This window comes from Molossus molossus, unplaced genomic scaffold (genome assembly GCF_014108415.1).
Source record: "Molossus molossus isolate mMolMol1 unplaced genomic scaffold, mMolMol1.p scaffold_m16_p_19, whole genome shotgun sequence".
Lineage (NCBI taxonomy): Eukaryota > Metazoa > Chordata > Mammalia > Chiroptera > Molossidae > Molossus > Molossus molossus.
Window position 1 is genome coordinate 33,731,595 of NW_023425354.1, and position 12,193 is coordinate 33,743,787.

Genomic DNA, 12,193 nt, shown 5'->3' on the forward strand with positions numbered 1-12,193 from the left:
CATTAGAGCCCTGGCTGGTTTGGCTCAGAGGTTAGAGTGTCGGCCTGCAGACCAAAGGGTCTTGGGTTTGATTCCCAGTCAAGGACACGTACCTGGGTTGCAGGTTCGATCCCCAGCCCTAGTCAAGGTCATTTGGGAGGCAACCAATCAATGTGTCTCTCTCACATCAACGTTTTGCTCTCTCTCTCTCTTTCTCTTGTTCCCCCTCCCTCCCATCCTTACACTCTATCTTAAAAAAAAAAAAAAAAATCAAAGTTTACATTACAACCTGGCCTTCCAAGTCAGTATGAAAGTGTATTTGTCAAAGTAGAACAGTACATCTTTTATTGAACAGTTGTTAGCTTGATTTATAACTTTACAGTATTTCGACATATGTGGCCTCCATTTGCCCTCTTGCCTAAGCCCCGCTGGCATTAGATATGGGCTTGGGTCAGCCTCACCCACAGGACCATAAGCTCCACCAGGGAGGCAATGTGCAGTACCCCTGCTCCAGAGCAGTGTCTGGCACAGAAGAGCAGATAATAAATACTGGCTGTGAGAAACAAACAGGATAATCCAAGTAAAATGCTTGGCATGGTGCAAATGTCAATAAATATTAGCTATTATTGCTTGTTGAATAAATGAAGGGGTGGATGGGTTAGGGGCTGAGGACCCATAAACTGAGGTGGTTTGTGTATGAGGGAAGGGGGGCTGCTGACCCCAGGGTCCACACTTCTTTTATTGAGGTTTTGCCCTCCTTCCCCCACCCCGCAGGCCTCTCCCAGCTCTATAGCACAAGTGGCCACCAGGTAGGCATACTTGACAGCCAGGTGCTGAGAGGGGCTGGGGCTCCTGCTAATGCAATTTACCCTCCCCCCGGGGAAAACAGCTGAGCAGGTTTCCTCTTCACCTTTAGGTACCTTCCCAGGCTCAGACAGAACCCACCCAGCCTAGTTTCTTTTGCTTTACCCATAAGCCCTTGCTGTGGTTGGGGTGTAGCTGAAAGGATAGATTTTACCCTCCCATTAGGCTGTGCTTTGGTGTAAGAGGAGCTTAAGGTGGGGAGTAAGATCACCCAATGGACCCTGAACAAGTCATGTTGCCTCTGCAAGCCTCAGTTTCCTCATCTGCAAAATGGGATCATGTGGAAATGGGGGTGCATGTCAGGTGGCAGGTGCCAGGTACACATTTAGGAAGAACCCTTGTAAATAGGAAGAACCCTTGCACAAAGCACAAATGGGTCAAGGAAGGCAGAGTCCGGGAACCCCAAACAAGAAAGCAGATGAAAATTGTCCCAGCCAGCCAGTGAGAGGGCTGGGCAGAAGTTCCAGTGAGGCCTGAGGGAAGGCAGGTTCAGATGCCCTTGCTGGAGGCCCAGGTCAGTACTGTTTCGCAGCAGGGACGTTGCTTCACGATGGGCACAGTGCCAGCCCACAGGGTCTCTGTTAAGGCTTCAAGCCTGAAGAAGCCAAGTTGCCCTCACCCAAATTCCTCTTCCCAGCATGGGGCTTGGGCCATCCCAGAAAACAACCCTCACCGCCCCCTCTACATTCTCACACACGCACAGTAGGTGTCGCTGTAATAAAGAACAGAACCCAATTAACCCCAAAACAAGACAGGTGAGGCGGGAAATCACCTTTTGTGAACTGCCCACCAAAGGTTACCATACCCTCAGAACCGAGGAGTGCAGAATTCCCCGCGACCTGCGGGCTAGTGGGAGGTGGAGGGTCTCAGAATTAGAGTCCAGCCCCGCAGCAGGACCAACGTCGCCAACCCCAGTTCCAGGTCCTCAGTGCCCGCAGTGGGGTCAGTGCGGTGGGAAGATATCTGAGCACTGCTGCAGGATGAGCTCCACCACCTGGTTCTGGAACACCATGGTCATGGGCATACTGGTCTCCTCCGTCTCGGGCCGCAGCAGCGTGGGCCCGAAAACTATGGCCACGCTCTGCACGGACATGCGGTTCTGTTCGCCGTACTCAATCACCCTGCAGCGGGGGTGGGGCGGAGTGTAATCAGGGCCCCGAGCTAGCGGAGCTGGGGGTCCCCACTCCCGAGGCCCGCGCTCACCTGCACAGGTGCTGGAAGAGCAGTCGCAGCGTGTCATGGTTGGGGGCGGGCAGCGAGCGCACCAGGTCACGCACACAGCGGCTGCGCTGGGCCGGGTCTTGCAGCTCTAGGGAAGGCAAGGGCGGGCTCAGGGAGGGGGCCGACGGGGCTAACTCCCAGTGTGTGTGTGCTTGTGTGTGTGTGTGTGTGGGGGGGGGGGTCCTGCCCCAGGCTGCTCCCCCCTCAACCCTTCTACCTTCCCGGGCACTCACTGATGGCCGTGATGAACTGGCGGAAGTGCGAGAAGGGGAAGAGGGGCTCAGGTAGCTCTCTAAAGAAGAGCTTCAGGGCGCCGGTAATAACGTGAACGTCCTCCCAGCGTCCGTCGTCCAGGTCGAGATGCTCATCTGAGGCAGGGGGGGAGGGAGGGAGGAAGATCAGCAGCCCTTCAAGCCTTCAGGCCCTGGGGCAGGGACTGGGGATGAGCCTCACCGTGGTCCACCCTATAACGCAGCTTCTGGATGGTGGCGAGGTTTCCACTGATGCGGTACAGCCCGTCAATGTCCAGTCCTGAAGAGAGGGAGGCGCTGACCCCGGGTTAGGTGGGATGGGGCTAACCCCTGCTACCATTCCTTCTCAGGAGCTCCCAGGCTTTCCCTCTCGACCCCGCACCCATGCCCCCGCCCACCCCACTAGACTGCGCGCACGTACCGCGGGCCTCGACGGCTCGGATGCACTGCTGCACAAAGCGCGGCACCGGGCTCCTCTCGCGCTCGCACAGCGTAGCCAGCGCGCAGCCGAACACCTGGTCTGGGGGAGAGGCTCGTCAGCGCCGCCCTCCCCGGAGCTACCGGCGTCCCGCTCTCCGGGACCCTCTGGTACCTTTGATGTAGCCCTTCTCCCGCAGCGACTGCATCGTGGGCCGCCTGAGCAGGAACTTGCGGAGCTTTTGCCGGACCTTGCTCAAGTCACTCTCCTGCACCCCAGGGCTCAGGACAGGAGCGGCTGCTGCAGGGAATGCAGGGGCTAGTCGATGGCGCCAGGGTGGCCCAGCAGGCCCCATCAGGGTCGCCACCCTCCTCCCCTGAAAGATTCCCGCCACCCCTCCACCTCTCCATCCCTGCACACACCTGCTCCCGGCCGCGCCTCATCCTCCCGCCAGCTTCCCAGGCGCTCGCTGGACCCGAAGTCCAGGCTGCTGTTCTCGCTTTCCTCCTCCGGGGGCAGTTCTGTAGACTAGAATCCCAAGGCTCAGAGGCAGAGCCTGGGGCCAGCTGAGCGTCCTTCTCAGGCAGGATGAAGGGCTCTAGTGCTTGGCCAGCAGGCCTGGTGACCCCACCCCCTCAGAATTCACTCTTCCTTTAATCGGGTTAACTCCCCTCACCTCCACCGGGGAAGCTCAGAACATTCACCTTCCTACATGGAGCTCTTCAGATGCTGGGAGACAGTCATCCTGTTCTGCCCTACCCATCTCCCAGTCCCTGCCCCCCCCCCCCTTTGTCCATATTTTCCTCAGCAACTCTGTACACACTCCCCTAGATCAGCATTCCTCAGTATGTGGCTCCCTGTTCTGAGCTTGCAGTACTGGCTGGGGCCTGAGCCAACAACCACACCAGCATCACCTCCCTGGATCAGATTCCTACCTCTAGTAATACAGCCAAATGATGCACCCAGTGTTGGGCCCTAGGGAATCAAGGAGCAAAAACCCTCAGGTTGTTTCCAGGTGAATAGCTGTCAGAGGGGACCTGTGCCATCTCTACTTAAAATATCAAAATTGATATTTTGAACCTAAAAAATGGTAGACTCTTCTATTCAGCCCTTTAAAACTTGATCGCCTAGTTTCAGCCTGCCATTCCAGGCCGAGGCTATTTCTCAGATATTTTCTTTGCCTTCTACCTCCCTTAAAATGGCACATTCCTCTAGGATGTGCCTCCACCCCTACCTGGAGAACACTCCTGCAGGGCCAACCCGAGGCTGGTCCACATAAGTAAGAAAGGCTGTTTCTTTAGCAGCCCTCCTGCTGTCCAGCCATAAGGGTAGGGGTGGGTGGTGGTGGTGGGGCTGTATCTCAGGGTGGGTGACTACCCATTGGTGCCATGGAGCTCCCAGTGCCTGAGTAGAGGACCCCATCCACAGTGGGCACAACTGCCCTGCAGAATGGCTGGCTATCCCCTCCCCACCAGCCCTGGAGGCCCCAGGCTCTGCCTACCAGTTCCTGGATCCCCTGGGCAATGGCCTTGTGCCAGGTGCTGATGATGGCCTCAGAGTCATGCTGGATCAGGTACTCTGAGCCATCTCGGCTCCGCAGCTGGAGAAACACAAGCCACTCAGTCATCTCTGGTTTCCTGGGTCCGTCCCTGTCCCCAAGAACCCAGAGCCTAATGAAGTAAGGGCTGCACCCCAGACCAAGGTATTCCACCTCATTAAAAGCAGTAGGTGACAGCATCTCTGCGTTAGATAAGCAAACAGGCTCAGCGAGTTTAAGCCATTTCTTATTGAGTGATGGAGGAAGGATCTGAGTGAAGCACATCTGCATGGCTCAACTGTCTAGTACACTTTCCCCTGCCCCAGCCCGCCTCCCCATGGGCCATAGAACACGGCAGGCCTCACTCAGAGCACTGGCCAGCAAGTAAGTCAGTGAAAGAAATTCCCTGTGGAGGCCCCTGGTCACTAGAATTCACGGTGAAGAAAATGCTGGGAGAAAGGCTCTAAAAGCAGATCATGGCTGATCTCAGAGAAAAAAGCCCCCCTGCCCCCCCCCCCACCCATGCACACTGGGGACCTAGGAGTGTTGTACTCCTTTTGCAGCCTCGAGTCCACCCTGTCCCACCCATCCCACCCTCCAGCCTGGGTAACACAGCTTACAGCCTGCTTCAAGAAGCGAAAATTAAACATGCTTAAGGGGAGCCCTGGCCAGTTTGGCTCAGCGGTTAGAGTGTCGGCCTGCGGTCCGGAGAGACCCGGGTTCGGTTCCCGCTAAGGGCACGTACTTCGGTTACAGTTTGTCCCCGGCCCTGGTTGGTCGTGCGGGTGGCAGCCACTCGATGTGTCCCTTCACGTCGATGTCTCTCTCTCTCTCTCTCTCTCTCTCCCACTCTATCTGTACAAAAAATGGAAAAATATCCTCGGGTGAGGATAAAATAAAATAAAATAAAATAAACATGCTTAAGGGGAAAAACGTTCTGACTACTCAAAACTCTTTCTGACTAGCAGGCTGTGGGGGGTAGCAGCCCACTTACTCATTCATTCCGAGGAAATGCATATATGGTTTGGAGAGGTCTGTGAACTAGAGGAAGCAATGCGCTATAAGTCTGCTGGATGCTCCATCCTGACCACAGGCCATGTTCTTCTTTATGGAGCCCCGAAGTCTGGATTTCCAAAACCACTATTTTATATTATTGAGGAGTAAGCAGATATCAACAGCCCAGGCTGTTTGTTTGTTTTTCTTTCTTTCTTTTTTTTTTTTTTTATTTATTTTTTTGTTCAGATAGAGCGGGAGGGAGAGAGAGGAAGAGAGAGAGAGAGAGAGAAACATCGATGTGAAGGGACACATCGAGTGGCTGCCACCCGCACGACCAACCAGGGCCGGGGACAAACTGCAACCAAGGTACATGCCCTTAGCGGGAACCAAACCCGGGTCTCTCTGTACCGCAGGCCAACGCTCTAACCGCTGAGCCAAACCGGCCAGGGCTGTTTTTCTTTTTTTAATGTGCCTCAGGCATGAAACAGCTCTGGCTACCAACACAGGCATCAAGCTAGGATGAACTAAGAACTATACATCTGCTTTGCCCCTGATTGATATAAGAGCAACATCACCAATCAGGTGTCTCCTTGCCCAATGCCAGGGGGTCCCTGGCTGTTCTTCAAACTGACTTTTGTTGAGTGTCCTTATTCCCTAACAAATCTCCTTAGGACAGGGTGAGGTGGTCAGAAACTTGGATAGATCTCTCATCAGCCTGTGGCTCTGAGGACTAAGCATTCAAGGTTAATGTAAATGACTGCTTTTAGAAGCTCACACCAACCCTGGCCCTTGGGTCCAGTGAGTCAGAGTCAGCAGCCACTGTCTCAGACAACAGGGTACAACTTCCAGAATCAGAAAGAGCTGTCTTTTGGCTGCCCACCTTTTAAACTTCGACATGAATACTATTTACTTATTTTTATTGATTTTTGAGAGGAAGAGAGAAAAAGAGAAAAACATCAATTTGTTATTTCACTTATTTATGCATTCATTGGTTGATTCTTGTATGTGCCCTGACCAGGGATTGAACCTACATCATACTGGGATGATGCTCTCTAACCAACTGAGCTACACAGTCAGGGTCTGAATGCTATTTAAATAGTTTTTTTTAAAAAAGGGTGGCAGCGCCCTGGCCGGTTTGGCTCAGCGGTTAGAGCGTCGGCCTGCGGTCCTGAGAGACCCGGGTTCGGTTCCCGCTAAGGGCACGTACCTCGGTTGCAGTTTGTCCCCGGCCCTGGTCGGTCGTGCGGGTGGCAGCCACTCGATGTGTCCCTTCACATCGATGTTTCTCTCTCTCTCTCTTCCTCTCTCTCCCTCCCACTCTACCTGAACAAAAAATGGAAAAATGTCCTCGGGTGAGGATAAAAATAATAATAATAAAAAAAAAAGGGTGGCAGGTTTGATTCCTGGTCAGGGCACATACCCAGGTTGCGGATTCAACCCCCAGCCAAAGCATGTGCAGGAGGCAACTGGGGACCGGAGGCAACTGATGGATGTTTCTCTCTCATATCAGTGTTTCTCTCTCTCCCTCTCTCTCAAATAAATTTTTTAAAATTAAAAAGAAGGAAGAAAAAATCTGCGTGTTTCACCCCCACCCTCATCCCCACAGACCAGAGACCCTTCGGCAGGCAGGTAGCAGAGCCCGACTCTAAGCTCACAGAGCCCTGCCTCTATTATCTCAGAGAACGGTCTAACGACACTTCTAAACAACCACTATTTTTGACAACTGTCTCAAAACATAATCAGTTCATATTTGAACACTTCATACAGAAGGCAAAGCTGCACAGTTACAGAGCAATATAGTTCACAAAACATTCATCCTGTTAAATGGACAGGAGCTGCCCTGAACCAGCTGTTTTTGGAACCCTGTTACTGAAATTTTCTGTGGCTCTGGGGTGACTAGGAAGAACTGCTGTGTAATTTTGCCAGGCCCAACTAATCTGGCCATGACACTGAATTGGGAGGAGTATCTCTTTATTATTATTATTATTATTATTATTATTATTAATCCTCACCTGAGGACATTTTTTTTGTTTTTTGTTCAGATAGAGTGAGAGGGAGAGAGAGGAAGAGAGAGAGAGAGAAACATTGATGTGAAGGGGACACATCGAGTGGCTGCCACCCGCACAACCCAACCAGGGCTGGGGACAAACTGCAACCAAGTTATATGCCCTTAGCGGGAACTGAACCCGGGTCTCTCTGGACAACAGGCCAACGCTCTAACCACTGAGCCAAACTGGCCAGGGCTGGGAGGAGTATCTCTTGAGAAAAATCCTAGAGTTGCCTGTAGGCTGCCCCTGAATGGAGGGAGGACGGCCACCTGCGTGCTGGGAAGCAGGGGCTCCTCGACTTCCACTCAAGACTGTCAGCCTTCCCCTCAGCTTGAGTAGCTTCCAAGAGCACCATCTGCCTCCTAGATCTTGCCAGAAAAGACAACTCAGAGGGTTTACTCTGAAAGTTTCATTAAAAACCCACTCAGAGAGGTGACATTTATAGAGCACTGGTTGAAGGATGTCCTTCTTGGTCAGAGAAAGAGCATGCCCAGCAAAATCGATGTCCCTCCTCAATGTGACAGTCATGGCAGACATTGCTAGTTGATCACAGCATTCTACCCTGCTAAGCCTGGAGAAGACTCCAGACCTACTGATCGGAGTAGCTCCTGTGATGAAACCAGTTTTCCAACCCTGCTCATCAGAAAACGACACTGTCAGCTCCTTGCAGAATTACCTTTTCTGCGCTGAGATATAAGGTTGTGCTTTTGGCTTTCATAATGTTACCCAGAGCAGACCCAAGAGTCCCTTACTAAACTAGAATGGAGCTGCACACTAAAACTTTCTTCAAGAGCTAAGGATTAGAAAAAAGCTTTGATTTCCCTAAAATCTGGGAAAGCACCCCTCCCCCCAACCAGTAATAAGAGCCATACAACTGATTGCCCTTCTCTTTGTGCTTTGCCTACCGGGACACTTCGAGCTAATGTTTTTAGCAACAATAGCCTCAGCACCTGCACTTCTCTGCCCCCTGATCCCTCTCCCCTGTGACCCCCTCCCCCAGCTTGTTTGGCCTGGCCCTGCCTTTTCAGTGGATTTTGCCAGCACACCATATGTGTTTTTGTTGTGAGGTGCCTCAAAACTTTTGGGGACGAAGGTGAGAGTAAAAGTAGTTTAAAAACAAGACAACACAAGGACACTGTAGGGTGTGACACTCTGAGGGTCCTTGCCTGGGCCCCACCTGGACCCTTTCTTCCTGCTGGGGAGGCTGAGAAATGTGTCCACTGCCCTGGTTTATTTTCTGTGGACCCAGTCCAGTTGGAAGCTGAGCTCTCACCAGTCAGAGCAAGTTTCCCAACCTGTCAGAGTAAGTGGCCAGGAGTGGGGAGCCTCCTGTCTGTCTCAGGCCAGAGAAGCTGGGCTTAAGGCTGCCTTTCTGGTCATGACAGAATTTTGTCCCCCAGAGACCCCTACTTCTCATCACCCTCCAGGGCCAAGGAATGGTGAACTCAGCTTCTGGAGAGGAAACTGCAGACTCTATGATGCCAGAAAGACTGTGGATGGATCCCTGAGATGAGGACACCTTTGGCTTTGAGCCCTGAGAATTCCAGCCCCAACTCTCCCTAGGTTCCCCTTCTTGGGGTTTGCCTTGTTTGAATCCCAAACCATCAGTAAGCCCCCTCTTCCTCCCCACCCCCACAACTCACCTCCAGCACATTCTTCTTGCTGGATTTGTCTTTGGGGGCCCAGGCAAGAGAAGCCCCCTTCAGCTCCACTGTGTACTCGGGGGTAGAGAGCTTAGAAGGCTGCCTCTGTGGGAGAGGGAGGAAGAGCGAGGGAGCCTTCAGCTTGGACAGGCCACAGTACCCTGGCTCCATTCCACCAGGCTCCCTAGTGGCAGGATGGGGTCACAGCTCTGGAGGAAAGGGGCCCAGGGCTTTCTGGAACCCAGAGATTCTGGTTCTTCTTAACCACAGAACCTGTGAGCTGGCTGGTCCTTTGCTGCCTGTCCACCAGGAGAGGAAAGGAGGAAGGTGTGCAGCCCCAAACTCTACAAGGAAGACACCCAGTCCCCAGCTGCCTGCCCACCAGGCTGGAGCTGTCCGCCCTCAGGGACAGCTCCCCATGCCCAGGGTGGCTGCAAGTGCCGGTCCTGGGGGTGAATCTATTGTTGTCACCCCCTGCCAAAGGCCCAGCTCCCTGGACATTCATGTTTCACTGTTTCAGACCTGGCCTTTGACAAGCCGAATCAGGTAAAGACCACCCAAGTCAGGAGCAGATGGGGTGATCCTGCCTTCGGGGCCTGGGCCTCACCAAGCCAACTGCAGTTGAGGTCTTCGAGTCCTTGAAGAACGTCAGGACGCCGCCTTCCAGCACCGTCCAGGAGGAGCTCCAGTGCTTCTTCCTAGGAGTGGGGGGTGGCAGAGCTTAGATCTGGCCCTGGGCTGAGGCCCCCTTCCCATCCCTAGGAGCAGGGCTCAGAACTTAAGAACACAATTTGGGGTTCCCAACTGTTAGAGGCCGACTCTCTTTATCTCTCCATGCCTCAGTGTCCTCACAGAACCCCTTATAAAGTTGCTATGAGGATTAACAGAGCCTGGCACAGGGGAAGTGCTCAGTGAACATCGTCACTAAGGCCCACCCCGCCCTGCTGTCGGGCTCTCACCGGACCCGCTTTCCCTTGTCCACCGTCTTGGTGCGATGCAGCACGCCTGCCTTGTCCAGGGTCTTGATCTTCGAGAGAGAAGGGGAAACAGGAGGCAGTTAAGGGGGTGAGCCACAGTGGATAGATGGTAGTCTCCCCCTCAGCCAGCAATGCCCCACAGGCTGGGCCTGGATCTCTACCGGACCCTCTCTGCTCTTGCTGGCGGCGGGGCACTTGCTCCCACAGCAGCAGCAGCAGAGATTTCCTCCCAGCTCCCAATCTCACTGAACTCTGGGCCTAGGATGACCCAGATCCAGGTTCATTCAGCCCAGGCTAGTGCTGGGGCCTATGGGGGTCCCTGGCCCAGTTCCAGACCCCAGGACCTCCAGAACTCCCTCAGTCTTCTGTGGGGTCCTATCAGGGCCTACATGTCCCTTCCCTTACTTTCTCCTCAGGGGGGCTGGCCTGGGCTGGGGTCGCACTGTCCTGGCTGGATTTGCGGATACTTCGTGGGGCAGGAACCGGGACCTGGGGAGAAAGACACGTCATACATAATCCTCTCCTCTCTTCCCAGGACTCTCCCTTCCCCAGCTGGTTACCTGGGGCAGATGCCACCGAACAGAGGCGTCATTTGGGTTGTAGAAGTAGGGCTTCCCGTGGTCCTCTAGCTTCACCCACTGTGGGGGGAGGGAAGGTCAGGACTGCCAGGTGGCCCTCATGAGGGGGGAGGGAAAGGTTCCCTCTCACCAGGGCCCAACACAGACCCAAGGAGTCAGGAGGGACAGGTGCAGGTGACACAGTGTCCTGAGCTGGCTCCGAGCCAGAGCAGGAGCTGCACTTCGGTGTTGGGGAAGCTACTAGTGAGGAAGGGTTGGAGCCGTGTCCCCAAGGCTCCCCAGGCCCACCTGTGTGTTTCCCCTACCTGCTCTTGGGTAAACTGGTTGGTGTAGAGCGTTTGCCCCTCCGGGTCCACGTGGCAAGACCAGCCGCGGGGCGTGGCTAAGGGAGAGCCGGGCGGGGAATAGTCCTCCTCGGGGTAACTGGTCAGTAACTCGGGGTAGTCGGTCTCGGGAGTGGGAGGCTGAAGGGGGAGGAAAAGACTGGGTCAGAGGCCCTCAGAGCCAGCCCCGCCCCCCCCATCAGGCCCCGCCCTCACCCTCTGGTCCTTGGGGCTGCTGGGGCTCAGGCCTGGCTGCATCTTCAGGTCATCCACGTCCTCCGGCTCGTCCTCCGTCTCGTCCTCCCAGACAGTGTCGCCCGTCAGCGTGTTGTAGAAGAACACCCTGCGGCTCTCCTCGTCCCAGTACTGGCCCCACTCAGTCTCGAGGCTCTCGCGGCTGCCCACCGAGGACCGGGAGGTGGCCGGGCTGGCGGGGCCTTCGGCAGCCTCGAAAGGCGACTCCCAGGTGGTCACGCCGGTGTCTGGGTTGTAGTAGTAGGGCCGCCCGGTGTCCGCGTCCGTGTGCGTCTCCCACACCGGCTGCGGCTGCGGGCGGGGAGCCACAGTGGCCCCAGGGGAAGTGGCCGGAGGCTGTCTCTCTACGTTCGCGTACACGGGCTCGGGGGCTTGGTCCACCTGTGCGAAGGAGGGACACAGGTCAGCTCCGGGTCACACAGTCCTGACTAGGCCACCTGTCACCTGGGCGACCTTCAGCAAGTCCCAGCACCTCCTTGCCTCAGTTCCCCCAGCTGTAAAATATCTGCCCTCGGTTTGGCAATTGTAGTGGAGAGAATGAGAAAATGTTCTGGAAAGTGCTTTGTAATGTATGAAATGCCCCAGATAAGGTGGGACAATTACATGAATTATTTATTAATAAAATACTGATAACGGAATTCTTCCAGCTGTGCACTCACGGCAGGGAAATCAAAGGTTGGGCAGGAACAGAGAAATGGCCTGGGACCCAGCCCTTCTCTGCCCCATTCGGGTCACATGTGGCCAGGGCTTTGCTGTATTCTACAGTCTCACCCTTTCTTCCCGCCCGGGAAAGCTCTGGGACCAGGATCAGTACTGCCCTTGGATGTGGGGCCAGAGCTTCCTGGAAGTGGAGTTTGCAAGCCTCTGAATCAACACCAGACACAAAAAACACAGTGGAGAGCCCTGTGGGAGGGAGGAAGGAGGGGCAAAGAAAGGCCAGCCCCTTCTCCCACCCCTCAAAGGAAAGAGGTGGGCTGGAGGATTCAGCCACACAGAGTATAAACCTGGTTTTGCTTAACACCCTTAAGGCTCCCTGCAGCCTGCAGGGCAAAGTCTAAACCTTTACCGGGACACCAGAGGCCACCCATCACCTGCCTGTCTTT

At 54.6% G+C, this 12,193-nt stretch overlaps 1 protein-coding gene and 1 pseudogene across 2 annotated transcripts in view; both read right to left on the bottom strand.

Annotated features, from left to right (window-relative positions):
- Positions 1-319: 319 nt before the first annotated feature.
- Positions 320-12,193, bottom strand: part of ARHGAP27 (Rho GTPase activating protein 27) — a 33,513-nt gene continuing 21,639 nt past the window's right edge. The window contains exons 4-18 of one of the 2 annotated variants that reach the window (XM_036268054.1): positions 11,052-11,471; positions 10,818-10,976; positions 10,495-10,572; positions 10,340-10,423; positions 9,917-9,984; positions 9,565-9,655; positions 8,958-9,062; positions 4,235-4,333; positions 3,156-3,261; positions 2,908-3,033; positions 2,737-2,835; positions 2,518-2,595; positions 2,298-2,432; positions 2,047-2,152; positions 320-1,964 (exon numbers count right to left, since the gene is read on the bottom strand). In XM_036268054.1, coding sequence (XP_036123947.1) covers positions 1,787-1,964; positions 2,047-2,152; positions 2,298-2,432; positions 2,518-2,595; positions 2,737-2,835; positions 2,908-3,033; positions 3,156-3,261; positions 4,235-4,333; positions 8,958-9,062; positions 9,565-9,655; positions 9,917-9,984; positions 10,340-10,423; positions 10,495-10,572; positions 10,818-10,976; positions 11,052-11,471 — 1,932 coding nt within the window. In that variant the 3' untranslated portion in view covers positions 320-1,786. The remainder of the gene's footprint in view (positions 1,965-2,046; positions 2,153-2,297; positions 2,433-2,517; positions 2,596-2,736; positions 2,836-2,907; positions 3,034-3,155; positions 3,262-4,234; positions 4,334-8,957; positions 9,063-9,564; positions 9,656-9,916; positions 9,985-10,339; positions 10,424-10,494; positions 10,573-10,817; positions 10,977-11,051; positions 11,472-12,193) is intronic. The other variant, XM_036268055.1, reaches the window with a different exon arrangement.
- Positions 5,731-5,875, bottom strand: LOC118635157 (annotated as a pseudogene).